The 21,706-nt window shown below is 28.7% G+C and overlaps 1 protein-coding gene across 1 annotated transcript in view; it reads right to left on the bottom strand.

Moving 5' to 3' along the window:
• LOC142317274 (death-associated protein kinase 1-like) overlaps positions 1–21,706 on the bottom strand; it is a 172,896-nt gene that overhangs the window by 30,519 nt on the left and 120,671 nt on the right. The window contains exons 15-16 of the mRNA XM_075353687.1: positions 21,140–21,246; positions 16,090–16,242 (exon numbers count right to left, since the gene is read on the bottom strand). Of these exons, the coding sequence (XP_075209802.1) occupies positions 16,090–16,242; positions 21,140–21,246 (260 nt within the window). The remainder of the gene's footprint in view (positions 1–16,089; positions 16,243–21,139; positions 21,247–21,706) is intronic.

The raw sequence follows: 21,706 nt of genomic DNA, 5'->3' as shown, positions 1-21,706 counted from the left end.
ACACACACACACAGAAATGTATATTTGTATGTGTATTACATGAAAATGTAACACACATTTACTGGTGTTTATTTACTGATGTAAACATCAGTAAACATATTTCTAGTTATTAATGAATCTTAAAAATCTGTTATTCTTTCAGTTCAAATATAGCACCATTACATTACAAAAATTTTAAAACATATTGATAAGATTCATAAACATAAATAAAACAGTGTATTTATGCATCTTATGTATACTAGTACAGTTCAACTTTCAGTCACAGTTGCTATTAAAAATTCAGACGCATACTTTTTGCTTTTATATTTCTTTTGACTTGAATCAATCTTGCATTGAAGCATTAATTTCTATGTTCATTTTGATTCCAATTATGAGCAAGCGTTCCACTTCTTCCATAACAATAATCCATTATATTTATTAACTGAACAGAACCTGCACTATGAACATAAACTAAAACTTTTTGCTTACTTTTAAAACTGTCCCAGTTGTCAATTTTTTAACATTTAGGATCAATTAAAGTAAACGATTTATTACTTGCAGGATATATAATTTTTTTTTTGTATTTAAATTAACTGCTGTTTTTTAAGTAAATTAATTTCAAGTCTCTCAAGATTTTTACAATTGGATTCAAAAGTTCTGGGAAAAAGAAAAGGAAAAAAGTAATATTAAAAAACTGCTCAATAATTATTAGATTTAAAAAAAAACTGTTTAAACTTCAAATTCAAAGTGACAAAATAAAATTAATCAAACTGATATGATTATTCACAGCGTGAACAGAACTGATGAACTAAATACATATATTTCAAATGAAACTGTTGTTAACTAATGATGAATCATTCTTTAACTAGTTATAATGAATGCATAACAGCATCACAATGCTTATTTGATTTGTATGTTATTCAGGAAACTTAAACTTATCTAGTGCAGTTTTCTTAATTCAGGGCCTTCGATCAACTGTATCCCTTACCCAAGTGGTAAGAGTACTTCTAGTTGGGATGTTAGGCCAAGATATGTTTTTAATTAGAACTAAGCAGCACATGGTAGATCTGTATTTAAGAGTTGTTAGTGTTGTAATAAAACTATTGGTTGGGCCTCAAACTGTCCTCTCCTGTCCAGCATGCGAAGACAAGCATTAACTCTACATTACTCCAATACAAAAGCTTCTACACTTATAGAAGTAAAATTATATTCTAATCAAGATAGGTTTAGAGACAGTTTCTTTATAACATTATTTTATAAGTACAGCTGCATTCCTTACCTGAAGTATGATTGGATTTATTGGTTCAATCAATATTATGAATATAAAAGATTTCATTTCTTGAAGTTTTCAGATTTGTCTGTATATAATCTTTTCTTCTTTAAATATACATAATATTTTAAGGTAATCAGTTATTTTTACAAATTTTCTATGAACTAAGTAATAATCTGTATAAATATATATATAAAAACGTTAAAAAACCCACAAAAATTAAAGTTATGTAATCCTATAATTCAGAATATGTTCTTACAACAAGACATTTTAATGAATATATTAAATCATTACTACACAGAAATGAACAACATTTAATTAAAATGAAATAAACAAAAATTTGTACATGTTTTAAATTATCTCTATACAAAAATATACCATTATACATAAACACGAATTAGTAAATGTTATACTTCATAATCAAAACAATGTGTTTATGCTACAGTGTTTAAAAAAATTGTGAAGTTCATTACAAATAAAACATATAACACACATGTGTGTAATAAGACATGTTTACATAAAATACAGGTGTAAGTCAAACGCTGGTTTTTACAGTGTCATAATCTGCCAAACAACAATGAAAATGTAGATGAAAATGATAATGCTAGTGAAAATAATGGAAAAAAAGATAGATAAAAAATAATTAAAAAAATTTAATTGAAAATCAAAAGGTGCCACTGCACAAAATGCTAAATGCCACATCATTTGAAAAAAGAGAACGATCCTTACACTAGCTATTTTAAAAGACAAAAAAATTATGCACACCAAATTTAACACTTATTTTAATAAAAATATTAATATATATATATTTTATTTTTTTTAACAAAGCAATCAAATGAAATGGTGAAAAGTGAATAAACAACAGTACTCAAAATACCAGTAGGAAACTGAGAATTATTGATGAATAAGGATGCATTCATTACTGATGTAAGCTACAATCAGATATCACTGAATTAAAATTTAAAAAAAATACTCTGGTTCCTACCATCAACATGCACAAGTATAAACGTAGATAATAATAGCCAGAATTAAAGAAAATATTAAATAGAATTTTGGGATTACGACGGAATAGGTAATACTGAGAAAAATGAAAACAATGCCTTGATGTTTTATTTTTTATAAAATTTTAAGAATAGAATATACTGAATAGTACAACTACTGAATATGGAGTAATATAAATTATCTTAAATTACGATAATATTTATTGAAAGATTATACGAAAAAATAAAGGTGTATCAAGGGTCTGCTAAGAATGGATATTTTTGTGGCCTGGAAGAATATTTAAACAAGATAATGATGACTCATATTAAAGTTTTGTAACAAAAAATAGATTAATTTTTATTAAATTCAATAAAATATTACCTGCTGGGTAAAACCAATGTGAACTCTTTTGCTACATAATTATTTTACTAATGTTTTGTTAATTAATGGATCAATTTTTTGAATTTCCCTTATTTCATTAAATGTCCTATTTTATTTATGTACTTTTTTATAAAGAGGAATAAATTTTGAATTACATGAATAACACTACGAATTCAAACCTGGAACCTAATATAATAATGTAGGAAATTTATAATTCACCACTTCCCAGTTTATTTCTATGTTCTGTATATAGCACAGATACAGATATCATACCGGTAAATAATGTTGCCTTAATCTTTTTTATCATGAATACTTATTCTCGTACAAAAAATGTTTCTTGTTAAACATTTAATTTTGTAGGATAATATAAGGAAAATTAGAAATAATAAATAAAATTCAAAACTACTAGGTCTGATTCTAAGAAATTTTTCATGCTAGAGAAGAAAATAAGGAAACAAGTGAAGAATTATCAGCTTATGGTCGATTAACACTGATTAGCATTTAGTCAGTTAAAAGATAAAACTGGACATTCAGATATAACAGACATTTGTGATGCAGTAGGCAAATATATATAAAAGCACGCCAATTACAAATAAAACGATAACCAACAAAGACACAGTAGAGTGCATGATTAAAAAAGAAAATAAGTACAAAGACATAAAAAATGACAAAAATGAAGGCAGCAAAGAAAACATTTCTTTCATTGGATAAGGCTCTTAATGTCATACAAACAAGATTCAAATGGTTCAAAGCACAGAAAACATCAATTTAGTGAAAAGTTATGACTTAATTCAATCAGAAGTCACATTTACAAGGTACACTAAACAAAAAGCACATTTACAAGGTATACTATACAAAAAAACAAATTCAAATAACAGACTTTTATAAAAAATAGAGGTTGATTAATAATAAAAATATTACATGACTGGAGGTTGAAATCTTTAAATTACTACAAGAATGATTTTCATGTTATAAATGTAAAAAATTATTCTCTATTCCCTAGATTTTTTACAAAGTAAGCTTTAGCTAATTTTTTATCTTTTAATAAAATCTGTTTAAACAATCTATTTTAATTATTAAAACATATTATTCAAGATACTTTATGTAATACCTAATTAATTCTAATTATTACTGAACCCATTACATACCTCTTTTAAGATATAGATAAGTAGTAGGATAAATATGTAGTCCATTATTGTAAACGATAGTAAAGTAACTTCAGGCATAAAATAATTTTCAAGTTACTCATGTTGTTAGTTAATACAAGAAAGGCTAACGTTTATTATCAAATGAAATAAAAAAGTTTGTATGGTAGGCCTAACTATTATACAGTGTGTAAGCCTGTATGTAGATTCTGTCATATCTCCCTATAAATATGGTATAAACGAGATAGAATAAATCTATTTTCTTAATGTTAATTTAAAAAATTGATAAAAACTTATTATTAACATTAATTATTATATAGCATATTTTTAACATGCAATGTACATTATATAGAATACTAACTTTGGACACATATTTTCAGCACTACAAGGAATTTTTATGAATTTATAAAATTAATGAAAATTATTATTTCTATATATTTTTTAAAAACTAAATTTAAAAATTAAATTTCTTAAAAAATCAAATAGTTGCTATAACTTGGCGAATTTAAAAATGTTTCACTACGTAGTGACTATTGTCACTATATGGAGTAATAAAGTGACAATAGTCACTATATAATTATAGTCACTATAATTATCTGCACATACTTTATAGGAATGTTTCTTAAAATTAACAGAAAAAAAGATAAATTTTTCAGTTTAAAACACATTGTGCTGCTGGTTGCCATCTTAAAAATACATATTTGTAAAGTATAATCATTTGCAAATAAAAAAACAAATATTGAGATGAATTGTCTATTGTTACGTTCTGTAAAAATTTAAGGTAATAAATATGGTTTTTAGATTTTAAATTTCCTTATATACATAAAGAAAGAAGGTACATAGTGAAAAATCTCTGGGCAAGGTAAAATTAAACTGAACACAAAAAAACTCTAACTAGATAAACAAATATCTATACAATATTATTAAAATTCTACACTCCAAATGCATGACAGTATGTTTTCTGAAACTACTGGACTAATTTCTTTGCAATTTTGCAAAAATGTAACTTTTGGGTATTTATTTTAACTTTTTTTTATATTTTTTATACAGTTTCCTTATTGCTCCACAAAATTAATTTTTACTTATTATCACATTTGAGATTTTCTTGCATAAATTTTTACTTATAAAAATACCCTCACTATGTCTACATCAGTTTATAATTACCATTATATGAATAATTACAAAAACTAAACGGTTACCTATAAAAACTAACACTAATGATCTAGGATTCTGTCAACAAACAAAATAAAATAAATCACAATATAAATCCATAATCAAAACTCAAAGTGTTATAAACAGTAAAAATTAAATTTAATTTATTTTATAACTTAATAGATGATTCTACAGATGATTAAAGAACAAATTGTATCTAATTTTTGTTGACAAAGGTTAAATTAAAAGAAACTGGGCATAGTGTTACCTCTCTCTCTTTTTCTGTTTAGCCTCCAGAACCACCGTAGGTACTACTTTGGAGGATGAATGAGGATGATATGTATGAATGTAAATGAAGTGTAATCTTGTACAGTCTCAGGTCATCAGGTCAACCATTCCTGAGATGTGTGGTTAATTGAAATCCAACCACCAAGAATGGTGCTACCTACATCATTCCCATCAAAACCATTGGCTGTGAAATAAGGTGACTCAAAATCCTCATCTCTAAACTCTCCTTGGGATAGGGATATAGGTTTCAGAGATAACAATACACATAATAAAAATAAAAGTTATGATATTTATTAAGACTGAATAGGTGGTGGTATTGAAATAATCTAAAATTCAGCAATAACCAGACATTATTTTTATAAGCTGTTTTAGAAAGCTTCCTCAAGTCATATAAGACAAAAAAATGTTAAATACGAAAAACAAAGCATAACTCTTTTATATGGTGAAAATTAAACATATATATATATATATATATATATTTTTTAATAGTAATTAGGTAAACACAAATTATGTAGCAAAGTGTTAAGCATTTGTTCCTCTAATGTTTAACAATGAAACTGCAAGAAATACCAATAATATATCTTTAAATGTTTATCTTATAAAAAAAGAAAAGATTTAGGACTGAAATAGTACAACAATTTAATGGAAAAAGAGAACAAAAAAAAAATAGAAAATGAAAACTGAATGGATGAATATTACAATAACAGCTGTGCTTAAATCAAAACACAAACAACAAATGATTAATGAATAATGACACCTTAAACACTACTTAACTTTGTAGGGAATGTGTCTTGTTTAGTAGGAGATTCACGAAGTAGACGATAACCCTTGTTGTGTAGCTGACTTTTACTTTCACCACCGCCACCATAAATAAAAGCAAAACCACCACCATCACCAGATGACACGTTCTTTCTATCCTGCTACCATGGCCAATTAACCACTATTACCATCACCACACTCATAAAACAACAACCCTACACTATTGTTATTACTGTTGATTATCATTAATATTATCAGTAAAATTAAATAATTTTACAATAATACAACTAAAATAATAATAAAATATATTTAAAAAACTAAACAGAACAATCATAATTAATTTGAAGAACTTTAGCATACAACTACTTAAAAAAAGATGTATGATTCAATGTCATTTAAAATGTAATAAGTAAATGAGCATACGATATCAATAAAATAAATAAGTAATAAGATACAAAAGTAATGACTAATTTGGCAAGAAATATAATTTTTTATGTTTCTTCTACCCAGAAAATTATGTGATTTCACTGAATTAAGCATTTGCTATGCCACTATACATTCTGTATGCATATGAATATTTTTCCCTTATCAAAGAGAAAAGTATTATTACAAGCTAATTACTTCTAAAATCATAAGAAATCCATACAGAAGTGTCACAAACATAACATTATCAATCAGTACAATGAACATGAATGGTTCTCTTAAGAATCTACAACATATTAATATGTATCAAGTTAATTTGTAACAGAAAATATGTTTTTAAACATTTTAGCTAGTCATTCAGGAAGTATTTTAAAGTCCATTTTACAACATACTCAATTTGAAAAACAAAATACAAAATAGGCAAGTATTTAAGAGATGTTAAATCGACAAGAACTGATTCATTCCAGTATAATTGTTAATAATGTAATTTAAATCTGACAGTGGTTAAAAATTTGATATATGGCCTGATGTATTCAAAGATAATTTTAAATATCGAGTCGGAACACTGATAAATGAGCACTGAGAATTGTGCAAATGTAAATTATAATTCTGCTTTGTTGTAATACATTGTTGTAACATTTTTACCTAAGGAACTTCACAAAGGGGAGGGGGAGTATAATGCTGTATTAATGAAATCAATTTAATTACTAGTTATGGAATGTTCTTAATTTCCAATAAGTTATTTTACTTTTGTGTCTGTTATTAATATAATACACACACACACACACACACAAAAAAAAAAACAAAACAGTAATTAGATAAGTTAAATTATTTACCTTATTAATTTCCAATAACGGATTTTTGTGATATCCCAGATCTTTAATTTGTATTAATTCAATTTTTTTACATTACAACTTATTATTTTTTAACAATTTGTCAATTTTGTTCCAGAAATTATAATATTTTACATTGTCAAATGGAATTCTCTAATTTAAAGAACAAAATTAAAAAATTATGAAAAAAAATAATTTTTAATGAAAAAGAATAGAACTGAATACCAACTGAAAATGTGGAATACAATAAAAACCGGTTTTTGTAAATTAATAAGGTAAATTTAATCTAAAAAAATTATATACAGGATGTTTATAAAAAACATTTCAAGAATTCAGGGGATGGTCCCCCACATCGAAGTAAAGAAAAAACTTTATATCAACATTTGTCCAGAAACACTTAGTTTACCGGCTATCTGCTATTTTGTACTTTTAGCTTAAGAATTTATTTGACAGGGATGGTTAATCATATCGAGCTGAAATTTTGTATACTGCTAGGGTACTTGAGGTTTATTTGTGTATAAATAATGAACCTGATCTCTCAATCCATTCTAAAATGGCAGCCATGTGAACTTTTTAATTGCTAATATCTTTGCAACTGCTGGTTTATTTAAATGTTATGCTAACAAAAAAATATTAAGTGTTCATGGCAAAAAAAAAATGACACTGTATTTATTCATATCCATTCATAAATGACAAAGTTTCAGCAATGATTCTTGAGTGAGTTACTCTAGATTAAAAAGCCAGTTTTCATTTCCTCCCAAATAAAATTAAATAATTTCACACAATCTCAACTGGAATAATTCTATCACTGTTATCATGTGATAAATTATAATAATTTAATAATATTACAATTAAATAATATTGAAAATCAGTAGTGTTGTAATTAATAAATCATTGTTGTAAATGTAAAAACTAATAACCCAGTTTGTCTTTTGCTATTTACCCAGTGAGAGGCGAAACAGCTCTATCAGGAACACTTTACCAATTGAGTGTTATCTTCTCACACAATGTATTCATCAATTCATAGATGACTTAAGAAACACAGGAATCTTAAAACCTGAAAAACGTGGTAAATCAGAATGACTATATTCAATATGTACACCCAGATTCGAGAAGGGTGCGTTAGATGTTATATCTAACCATCCCAAAAAAAGAACTAGAGGTGGCCTTGAGTTCAGTGCTAGTAATGCAACAGTTTGGAAGATTTTACATGAGCAGCAACTCCATGTCTATTACTATCAGCAAGTACAATCTATTTTACCTTAAGATTATGCTCACTGTGTTTGGCTCTGCCAATGGCTTATGCGAAAATGTACTATTCTGAATTTTTTGAATGATATTTTCCTTATGAAGCCAAATTTACAAGATCGGCCATTAGTAACACCTACATGTGTTCAACTGAAAACTCTCATGCCATTTCAGAGAACTGTCACCAATATCAATTTTCTGTATATATATGAGCTGATCACTTATTTCTTAGTTCATTTAGTTATCACTTAGTTCTGGATGACCTATAGTTCTGGTAGACCTTAGTTCTGGATAATCTATTTATCTGTTTTTCACTTGAAATGCTCACTGATGAAATAAATTTACATTTCTTGACAGCTGGTTTCCTACTTTTACTCAAAAATTTGCCACTAAAAACATGAAACAAAACGTGGTTCATGCTGGACGGGGCTCCAGCTCATAACAGATTACAAGTTTGAGATTACTTACATGAAGCATATCCAAACAGATATATTGACTGAGGAGGCCCAGTAACATGGTCTGCAAAGTCTTCCGAACTCAGTCCTTTTGACTTTTTCTTATGGGGCCATTTAAAGAGAGTTGTATGCAACACCCCTATGGAAACCATAGGAGGTAAATGTTTTGAATGTTTTTAACATTAATAAAATTATTCCTGTTGAGATTTGTAAAGTTATTTAATTTTTCAGGAAAAAATGAAAACTGGTTTTTAAATCTAGAATTACTCCTTCAAAACTTTTGTCATAAGTTTGTTATTTATGTACAGATTTAATAAATAAGGTATAATTTTTTCTCTAACATTAACTTAAGATTTTTTGTAAAACATAATATTTAGATAAACCAGTAGTTGCAAAGATATTAACAATTAAAAAGTCTTTATGGCCACCATTTTAAAATGGATTGAGAGATCATGTTCATTATTTATATACAAGTAAAACATCTAAATATTTTAGCAGTATAAAAAATTTTACCTTTATAAGAATAACCATTCCCGAGAAATAAATTTTTATGTTAAAGGTACAAAATGGCACAGAGCCGGTAAATTAAGGGTTTCTAGACATATGTTGATATAAAGTTTTTTCTTTATTTTGATTTGGGGGACTATGCCCTGATTTCTTGAAATGATCTTTATAAATATATATATGTGTATATATATGTAAATATATATATATTTTACTGAAATTAATCTTTTTAAGATTCATATTATTCCTCTGTACAGATAAATTATATTGAATAAACCACCTAGTACTGAATAATGAGATAAGCTATATTTACCTCATTTTTCATGAAAGTACTTTCGCAGTATCCCGCATCCTCAGTCATGATTGAAATAATTTTTTTATTAAATCAAAAAATAAAAATACTAAAATAATGATAATTGCTTATTAATTTACATGAATGCTGCTACATGTTACAGTATTAATAAGAAATGATGAAATAAATATAAAATATATAGCACTTGAAAATGGATATCATACTACTTTAATTAATAATATTTATAAAAGCACTTTTTTTTTTCTTCAGTCATTTGACTGGTTTGATGCAGCTATCCAAGATTTTGTACTGCCAGACGTTTCATTTCGGTATACCCTGCAAATCCTACATCCCTAACAATTTGTTTTACATATTCTAAATGTTGCCTGCCTGCACAATTTTTTCAATCTACCTGCTCCTCCAATATCAAAGCGACTATTCCAGAATGCCTTACTATGTGGCCTATAAGTCTGTCTCTTCTTTTAACTATATTTTTCCAAATGATTCTTTCTTCATCAATTTGTCACAACACCTCTTCATTTGTCACTTTATCCACCCATCTGACTTTTAACACTCTGCTATAGCACCACATTTCAAAGGCTTCTAATCTTTTCTTCTCAGGTAATCTGATCGTCCAAGTTTCACTTACACATAAAGCTACACTCCAAACATATACTTTCAAAAATGTATTCCTGACATTTAAATTAATTTTTGATGTAAGCAAATTATATTTCTGACTGAAAGCTCGTTTCGCCTGTCCTATTCAATATTTTATATTACTCCTGCTTCGTCCATCTTTAGTAATTCTACTTCCTAAGTAACAGAATTCTTTTACCTTCATAATCTTTTCTCTTCCAATTTTCATATTCAGTAGTTCATCTACATTATTTCTACTACATTTTATTACTTTCATTTTTTTCTTGTTTATTATCATGCGGTAGTTCTTGTGTAGGACTTCATCCATACCATTCATTGTTTCTTCTAAATCTTTTTTATTCTCAGCTAGAATTATTATATTATCAGCAAATCGTAGTATCTTTATCTGTTCATCTTGCACTGTTACTCTGGGTCTAAACTGTTCTTTAACATTAACTGCTAGTTCTATGTAAAGATTAAAAAGTAACAGGGATAGGGAACATTTTTGTCGGACTCTCTTTTTTATTATGGCTTCTTTCTAATGTTCTTCGATTATTACTGTTGCTGTTTGGTTCCTGTAAATGTTAGCAATTGTTCTTCTTTCTCTATACTTGAACCCTACATTTTTTTAAATGCTGAACATTTTATTCCAGTTTATGTTATCCTTTTCTAAGTCTATAAATGCTATGTATGATGGTTTTTTTTTTTATCTTCCTTTTGCTATTAATCTGAGCGCTAAAATTGCTTCCCTTGTCCCTATACTTTTCCTGAAACCATATTGGTTTTCTCCTAACAGTTCTTCCACTCTCCTCTCAATTCTTCTATACAGAATCCTAGTTAAGCTTTTTCATGTGTGAGTAGTTAAGCTAATTGTTCTGTATTCTTCACATTTATCTGCTCCTTTTCTTTCTATCATGACAATAACACTCTTTTTGAAGTCTGACTGAAAATCCCTTTTTTTGTAAATATTACAAACCAGTTTGTATAATCTATCGCTTCTTCACTCACTGCACAGTAATTCTGCAGGTATACTGTCTATCCCAGGAGCCTTTCTGCCATTCAAATCTTTTAATGCTGTTTTAAATTCAGATCTCAGTATTGTATCTGCCTTTTCATCCTGTTCGACCTTCTATTCTTCCTCTATAACACCAGTTTCTAATTCATTTCCTCCATATAACTCTTCAATATATTCCACCCACCTATTGACCTTTCTTTCGTGTTATAAATCGGTGTACCATATTTATTTGACACATTATTAGATATTACATTATGTACCACAAAACTTTCATGTATGCTGTCTATTTTACCAGTAATCATTTCTCTTCCCACTTCTGAACACTTTTCTTTAATCTACTCTTCTTTTGCTAATTTGCACTTCTTGTTTATAGTATTTCTTAATTGTTGATAGTTCCCTTCTTCATCACTAGCATTCTTATACTTTCTACGTTCATCCATCAGCTACAATACACAGTAAGTCTGAAAAATTCCCGAACAAAATTAAATAAAAATACAAATTTAAAGATAAATGAATTTACTCACATCAGCCTTCTACATAGAACCCTTCCCTAGTTATACACTTGCTGCAGCACCACTAGAGCCTGTAAAACATTCTGGAGAAATCACTTTGTGGGATCGCCATCAACTGCTTGATGCAAGTACTTTGGATGGCTGGAATGTTTTCGAAAAAGTGGCCTTTCATTGTCAACTTGAGTTTCGGGAACAGAAAATAGTCTGCTGGAGCCAAGTCAGGTGAATAAAAAAAAGGGATAAGATGGTGATTTGATTTGTGGCGAATTAATGTGTTAAAACTGTTGCCATGTGTGCCAGGGCATTGTCGTGCAAGAGAGTGCAACTGTTTGGATCCTGGTACTCGAGCCGAATTCGACAAATGTGAAGCATCAAGTGTTTCATTGCTTCCAAATAAAATTTAGAATTTCTTGGTTTGACCAGATTGGGCAAATTCATGATGAATCAGGCCCTTTGAGTTGAAGATTGCAATCAACATTTTTTTTTTATTCTTCATTTTTCTGCCTGACTTTTGCCGATCTTTGTGCTTCAGGACTCAACCAAACAGAGGATTCTCACTTTGTTTGCGGATCATACATGAAGCACCAGCTTACATCCCTAGTTACAATTGTTTGCAAAAATATGGGTCGCTACCGGCAGTTTCAATGAAGTCTTGAGCGCAAGAATGACACAACTGTTTTTGTTCTTTGTTCAAGAAGTGTGGAACAAAACGTCAGCACACCTTTCAGTGGTTCATTCTTTCTGTTAGAATTGTATGTACCGCATGTTTACCGATCTTTAGCTTTTCTGCTACGGCCTGAAGGATGAGGTGAGATTGTTTGAGCAGGAATGCGAGCACTTGCATTACGGTTTCGTCATGAACAGCTGTTGATGGCCTCCTGCTTGGTTCGTCATCATCCAATGACTCTATACCGTCTTTAAACCATTCCTAACACATGTATGTTGTAGTATGAGATGCGGCTTCATCACTGAATGCTTGTTGTTTCAAAGAATAAGTTTCAATAAAAAACTTTTGAAGTCAAACACAAAATTTTATTGCGCTTCTCTGTTCCATGTCGCGAGCTTGCACAAGGTCACATGAACACACTATACGTGGCCAAATATAACTCGAGACTGGAATGACAAAACGTGATGAAATTTTGTACACACAATCGTCAGACATCATACTATACAGTTCCTTGGTTGTCCGAGATATGGCACTACTTGTATCGACTACAAAAATTTAGTTCAAGAACTTTTCAGACTTACTATATATTTCCTCTGATATTCAAGGTTTCCTATCAGTTCTCTTTGTTCCGCTTAAGTTCGCTTCTGCTGATTTAAGAATTTCTTTTTTAACATTCTTCTATATTTTTTACCTTATCAGTTTTACTAAAACCTCTTGTGATGTACTCCTCAAAAATCTTCTTTATCTTCTCTTCCTTAAGCTTCTCTAAATTCCACCAATCCATCTGACACCTTTTCTACAGGTTTTCAAACCCCAATCTACATTTCATTATCATTAAATTACAGTCGCAATCAATGTCTGATCTAGGATATGCTTTGGAGTCGAGAAGTTAATTTTTAAATCTTTGTTTAACCATGCTATAAAATATATGATACCTTGCAGTATCACCAGGCTTTTTCCATGTGTATATTCTTCTATTATAATTTTTAAACTGGAAGTTGGCAATTACTAAATTATACTTCTTACAAAACTCAATAAGTCAGCCCCCTCTTTCATTCCCTTTCCCCAGCTCATATTCACCCATAATATTTCCTTTCTTGCCTTCTCTGATGCTTGCATTTCAATCCAAGACTATTATTAAATTTTCATCCCTTTTTATATGTTATGTGTTAGAAAGTTCCATGCTCCGACTTGTAGAATGTTATTTTATAATTTTCTGGTGACTCTTCCTTGGTAGTCCCCACCCAGAGATCCGAGCAGGGACTGGTTTACCTTCGGAATATTTCACCAAGGAAGGCGCCTCCATCTTTGTTACCTGAAAATGCAGAGAGCTACATTTTTTTGGAAAAAACACAGCTGTAGTTTTCCATTGCTTTCAGCTGTGCAGTACTCAGAAGATTGAATGATGTTGATATGGCCATTTAAGTCTTCCTGACCTATGCCCTTAACAACTACTGAAAGAACTTCTGCCCTCTTTCAGGAATCACTTCTTAGTTTAGCTAACAACAGATACCTCTCCGATATGGTAGCACCTTCAGTCCAGCTACTCTGTATCACTGAGCACTCAGGCCTCCTCACCATCGGCAAGGTCTCATGATTCATAATGGAAGAAAAAACAACTATCAAAACACAATAACAAAATAGCTACCTTACAAACAATATGTAATGAGACAGAAAAAATATCCATAAAGTATTCATACACTGACAATATCATTGAAAACATTAATAAAACTTATAATAAAGAAATATTTAAACCAGCATACAAATCCAATAACCACATAATAAAATATTTAAAAAACAAATACTAGATTTTTGAACATTATAAAAATTACAAAAATAATAAATTATGTTTATCTAATGTGGCAGACCACTTAATAAACATTCTATTTCTGATATTAACAAAAATTTAGAAATTAATAAAGATGACATAAAATTAATTATAATATTTTTCAATGAATTTATATATTTATATATATATATACAAACAAAATTTAAATCTGATAAACCTTAAACAGTGTTTGAGGGAGATGTTTTTATAAAAACTGCAACAGATAGCAGCACTCATGTAAATTAATATACAATTATCACTGAGTATTTTTATTATGCAATGGAATTAAGGTAAGACAAGGCTTATCTCAATATTCTGTACTAGGTGGTTTTTAATAGGATTTAAATATATTAGTATTCCCTGTCATGCCTTTGCCCATGCTGCATGCATATAGAACTTGGAAATAGTTTTTAGTAATTATGAGTGAGCTGTTTGCTCTCTGAGTTTTCAATATTCACAGCTTACCAAATAAAATAAATTAATTTGGATGAATAACAAAATTTTAGTTGTTAACAAAAATATGTAAAATTGTCGTCATTCTCTTTAATTTTATTATCAAACTAATTTGTTTTTATGTATATTACGATAATAATACAAATTGATCTTTATAGACAGTGACATTAAATTTAATAAATCACATAATAACTGACTGAAGAAGTCAAAAAAAAAAATATATATATATAATGACTGGTATGGCCAATGATATTGAATTTACTAGAAGTCTAGACTATTTATTTATATTTTTTTATAATTTGTAAAGTAAATATTGATGAGGATTGAACTGTGGTAAATATTCCAGTAGTCATAAGAAAGCCACAGTTAAAATTTCATAATGATTGGTTCATTAGTTTTTCAGTTATTGTGAACAAACAGAAAAGATCATTTTCTTTATATAGCTGTAATTATAAGTGTGCTTGAAATAAATAATAAATTCCATATCAGTGGCCAGCTTGATGATATGGTGATTAGCATACTAGACTTCTTCATTTTCATTAGGTTCCATTCCTCACAAGCATCTAATTTATCTTTCATGCTGTTTCTCATCATCACGATCGATAAAAAAAATTTTTTTTATTTTTAGTGTGTCTACCTGTTATAGCAGGGTATATAAATAATAGCATTACACTGCAGAATTTTAGAAACAATGTGACAAATAACCCCAAAATTTAAAAACAACTCTTCATACAGTCAAGTCCAAGCCAATTAACCACTATCACTCTCAAATTATCCATTACACAACACAATGACATTCAAGTTTAGTAAATGCTGAGAATGCAATTTTATTCTTGTTTCAAAATAGTGAGTTCTACAATAAGCAAATTTTAATTTTATTAAAAAAAATAAATAAACTTAAAATAGATCAGGAAATGAAATGGTTTGTATATATATCTTAACCTTAAAATTTAACTTATTAACTTAGATGAATAAAGCTACATCCTTAAATTACTGAAAGACGTAGTATTGTTTTTTTTAAATACAAAAGAGCTAGCTTTTTGACTAAAAGCACTGTCAAAGCAGAAAATTAACAATAATCACAACTTATACGATAAAATAGCTAACAAAGAAATACTTATCTGAAAGCAAATCTTTTAAATCATTAATAAAAATGGTACTGCAAATTACTGCCATATATAATACAGAAAAAATTTCTGTATTGATAATGATTAATATATATTAATAAAATTATTTTGAAACATAATAAATTAAAAACATTTACTAACCTGAATTAATTTAGATTTAATTGATGAAAGGCAAGTCTTCAATTGTTTAATACCAGTTGAATGAGCTGCTTGAGCATCTAATAGAACTACTGTTGGATATATTTCAAATGTGGCTGAAAATTTCTCTCGTAATTGTTTAACTAAAACTTGAGCCTAAACAAGAAACAAAAAGTAAATATTACATTGTAGATACCATAATCAACATCAGAGACTGTCAAAATGTTTAAAAAACTATATACTGATTCTGTAATCGATTTTTCAATACAACTATAATAAAAAATATGGCATCCAATCCTACAATGAGGACATTCAATCAAACAGGATACAAGAAACTATATAAAAGTAGTAATCTTTCACGAATGTACTTATATGAGTTGACTGAACCACTATGTGTGCATGTGTGTGTGAGATAAGTCTTTAACAAAGCTGAAATGAAAAGTTATAGAATAATGACTCTATATATTTTCATATTTGGGAATAATTTATTAAATGAACACATCACTGTTTCAATTTTTACTACTCTGGATTATTTTATTTAATTTATGACCTACTTTTATTTCATTTATCAATGAATTTTTGAATTTTATAAACATTGTTTTTTTTTGCTAGCTCATGCAAATCCAGAACAATTCCTTTGTTTCTCTTGTGTAGTAACCTTAACCATTCCTTACATGTTCTGTATATGATAAGGCTACTCATGCTCTAAGAAGTTTCTGAATAACATAGATTTGTCTGCAAAAAAAAAATCATTTTATATTAACATCTACTGAAGTACAGTAAATATCGTTTATAGTGACCTCCAAGGAACTGATGATTTTAGGTCATTATAACCGATAGTCACAATAACCGATGTTTAGGTAGCTAGCTTAGTGGTACTACCTTAATATGCCATCTACACTGGTAATGTAATACAGTAAAATAATAATAATTTATTTCTGTAATAAAATAATATAAAAAACAAAACTATGCAATAATAAATACAAATATGGTAGAGTAAAAGAAGATAGAGAAATATTGAAAAAAATACTTTTTCTGCAAAAAATCAGTTATTTTATTTTTTTAACATTTTGTGTTGTAATACAGTTTTTGAAGGTTCTTTTCTAAATCAAAACAAACACTACTTGTTTCTTCATTAGTAATTTCTGTAAAACTGAGAAACTGGCACACGGTTTTCATTGCTGCTAAAAATTCTGGAAGATTTGGCAGTTGATGTCTTCATCGTTATCGCTATTGTTACCTTCGTTGTCACTACCTACGTCCCTCCCCCGTCTATTTCTGCTAGTACTGAAGCCACTACATCATCATCTTAGTTTCAAGCGTCTCTAAATCTTTGACAATCTTTTGATAATCTTCAAACAATGCATTTGACAACGACTGGTTTTGCAGACTATTGCCCCATTCCGCTAAAGGTTCTTCTTCACATGTGACGTCAGTAACTTCGCCAGTCTGTGATAAAAATCCTGCATGTTAAACGCAATTCTTTACAGTCAGAGGAGAAACCTCATTCCATGATCTTTCTAACATAATTATTTCATACAGAATTGTTATTTGTATTTCCTTTTTTTAATCTAAATCCTGTATCATTTGTAAAATTAGGTGTTTTTTGTAGAGGATTTTTACTGACTTGATCATGCCTTGATCTAAGGGCTGTAAGACTCCTGCTGTTTTCGGTGGTAAGAACACTAACTTTATACATGAAAGATTTTCAACTTGTGGATGAGCCGGATAGTTGTCAATAGCAGTCTTTTGTCATTTTCAATCTTTAATTCACAGACCCATTTTCATAACTAAGACATAAAGATATCACTTGTCATCCAAGCTTTAATGCTACTTTTGTACAGGAAGCGATTTCAAATTTTCAAAACATCAGGGTTTAGCAATTTTTCCTATAACCAAAAGTTTTTTTTTGTCAGTTCCGGTCATATTTGTAACAATTATTACTGTTAGTCTTTCTTTTGATAATTTTCTCCCTGAACATGTTTTGTCTTTAAACTGAAGGGTTCTTTCTGGTGTCAGTTTAAAAAAAAGGCCGGATTCATTAGCATTATAGATTTTTTAGTCCAAATAGCTCTCTTCTAATTTTGGCCAAATGGTTTCCAGCCATTTTTCTGACACACCGGTTGGAGCTACTGTGGCCTCGCTGCTTATTCTCCCTGACACAATATCATGACATTGATGGACCGTTATATCCAAGCTGAAGTTATATTATGTGGTTTACCGAATTTTTCAGAAAAAATGTTCGCCCTAATTTGCAATATAGGGCCACTAATAGGGATATTTAAACTCTGGTATTTAAACTATTTTAGCAGCACTTGATCTACATCATTATGATGACTAGGCCCATAATTTTTTTGATTTCATAGAATTTGTTTCAAAATTTTTCTTAATTTTTTCACGGTTCTTCCATATCACCAATACTGTCAAATGACCTATGCCTAATTCTCGGGCAATGTCCTTATTAGTTTCACCATTCCCTAGCCACCAGATAATGTGCTCCTTTTCCTCTATCGTGAATGTTTTTTGCAAAATCATAATTAAATAACTATTGCATGAATTACACAGGATACATAAAATAAAATACTGTCCATGCATGATATGATATGCTCACAGTAATATATTAATAACAACTGAATGTGGCTACTTCAGTTTACAATAATCTGGTAGAAGAAGATAAGAAAAACAAGAACTATAGTATATATGCAGGTAAAAGGGAAAATGTGACACATTTTAACCGTCAAAATATTTCTGTAGCAACAATGTAGATGTACTGTGTTACTGATGAGTCACTACTGTCTGTCATTACAAGCGACAAAATATTGTATTGCAGTAGAAAAAATAAGTCATATTAACTGATATGACACTACAACCAATGTAATTATAAACAATATACATACTGTATTTATGTATTAACAGCATACCAACCAAACCAACAGATGTCACTATAAACAATACTTAACGTACTTTCTAAAATGAAAATATGAAAATATTTGCTTAAATTACAGTTTCATTACATCATAAGAAAGTTAGAAAGTTTGGATCCCTAGTTTGCCACATAATTATGTACTGGTAAAAATTTAAAATGTTTGTATGTTAATTTCTTGATTTTAAGTTTTTAAGCATTTAAAAAGCAGAGTAAACCTTCCTTTTTAATGTACAATTTGGCTAGCAGTAGAAAGTTTTCTTTTAATGATTAATTAACCATAACATATGAAGTATGGAAATATGGTGTAGATTCTTTGTAGTGAATGAAAAATGACTGATTGAGATTCATTTCTGAAATAACTGAAAGAATGTTACTGTATTTGCCGTTACCATATTTTCATAAATATGTTATGTTGAAAGATGTTAACTCTGTCAAAAAAAAAAAAAAAAAAAATGGAAAATATGATGTAAGAAGTGAAACAAAAAAAGGATCAATGTAACCTTGTATAGAATAAATCACTATGAAGCTACATGTTTTATTTACTAATATATACTTTTATTTTTTAATTTTCATAATAATATGACATCTGTTTGTTAATAACATATTTAAATAATTATAAATATTGAAAATTAATAATATAATATCACAATTAAGTAAAACAAAATACACTATACTGTTTTTTACAGTACTGTGTCATTGTAGATTTAAAATTTATTTTAAAAATAGTTTAATTCTTTGAAGCTTGGTGACTAAGAGTTTATTTACAGGTGAAGGAATATAGTTTCCTGTTTAGAAAAGCTTTATTAAGTAACAAGTAGAAATTTGCATCTTATTCAGATACAACCCACTTCTGTGAAGTGGATTTATCATTATTTTCATTTTATAATGAAATTTATATATTTTTATAACATTATGGAAATTAAATATTCCAAATATTAAACTTAATGCAAACACCTGTCATATCCTAAATTTCATTACAATTTCCTTTACAAAAACTACCAGCTGTTTTTTTTGCTTGATATCTCCACATAAGCTTGAAGCTTGTGCATTTGTGCATGGGAAAAAAATAGGTTAAACAAACAAGTACTAGGTGTGATGTATATTGTTTCATTACTGTATGGGGTGTAGGCGATTTAAAATTATTCACAAGTCACAAAAAAATTAATTCTTTTAAAAATAACATGCTCTTTACCAAGCCAAATATAATGTTGCATATCAGCATTGACAACCCAATCAAAATGCATTTTATATTAAAGCCTCTAAGTATTGCACTTAATCTACGCATCACAGGGACTGACTGTGTGGTGAGCATCATTACTTTCAGAAAACGTGAGTGACTACAGCCTCATGTATCCCAGCTACAATAAAGTAGCTGGGATACTTTATAAATAAAAGCTAGGATAACTAAATAAAAGCAACAGCTGCATTTATTTTATTTATTTTTTTTTGGTTTGAATTAATTCCACTTAAGTTTTTGAAGGTTGTATGTGGGGATATGGAAATGGAATTTTATAGAATAAGAAAAATGTCAAGCCTGACTGGGATTTGAACCCGGAACCCCTGGATGAAAGGCTGAAATGCTACTACTACGCTGCCATGGAGTTCAGCTATTTGAATAGAAAATTTAAGTTTTTATTTTTTAGCTAAAAGACTTTATTTTAAATATCTTTTTAAACTGTTAATTGTTTTCATGAAGATAAAAAGTTGAGGCTTAAGTTAAATAAGCCTAAAAAGTTAAACAAAAATGACAAAATAAATTACATTGCAACATTTGTTTAAAAATGTTGTATGTTTAAAAATGAGGGATATGAATGTAATTTCCTTATTAAATTTAATATATTAAACAGAAAATGAATTTATGTTAACAAACTCAATATAGATCAGAAACTATTTTAATAAATTGTATAGAATTGATTATAAATTTAGAGCTGAAAAATTGTAATGAACATAGAGATACGTGATATTAACAACTAACAACAAAATATTTGGACAATTAAGTAGAATGTTTAGAAAGTTTTAAAAACGATTACAAACAGAAAATTCCACTTAATAATATTATTTATATCAAATTAAAAAAAAATACTTAACATGAAAACATAATTTTAAAATGATGCTGAGTTCACTAACCTGTAAACTGCAATATTCACCGTGTGAATTCCGACCAAGCCTAGTTTTATCTGCATGAGTCCCAACAAGCATGACATAAGCAGTATTTGCAGTCTTACCACATGGACCTAAACAATAAGATGAACATTACTTTTAATAAAAGCATATGATTCTATCACAAAAATAAATTATTGAACAATAATTAGGCTCAGTAATCATCTATATATCAAAAAGTATGAACAACTCAGTTAAAGGATAGGCACTATATCACATGTATACAATGAATATCTGTTCATATGGTACATATTTCATATTATATGTTGATTAAAATCTTTTGAATGCTTTTCATAGAGTGGGCAGGATTTTTATTCACATTTCCTTCCTGATAAAACACCAGAGAATGCCAGCAGCATATGATACAAAGAAAGAAATCAATGCTTATCCACTTATTTAACACTATTAATGATACCTACGTGCCTTGGGGTTCATATACTAACATAGAGTCATGTTGTGTTTCAACATGGCTAGTACAATGATCTAGACCATCTGTGGCCAATATTTTTTAATAGGTGCCACTTTTTGAGAATT

This window comes from Lycorma delicatula, chromosome 1, assembly GCF_047948215.1.
Source record: "Lycorma delicatula isolate Av1 chromosome 1, ASM4794821v1, whole genome shotgun sequence".
Taxonomy (NCBI): Eukaryota; Metazoa; Arthropoda; class Insecta; order Hemiptera; family Fulgoridae; genus Lycorma; species Lycorma delicatula.
The sequence above is the reverse complement of the archived record's forward strand: the minus strand, read 5'-3'. Positions and strand labels throughout refer to the sequence as shown.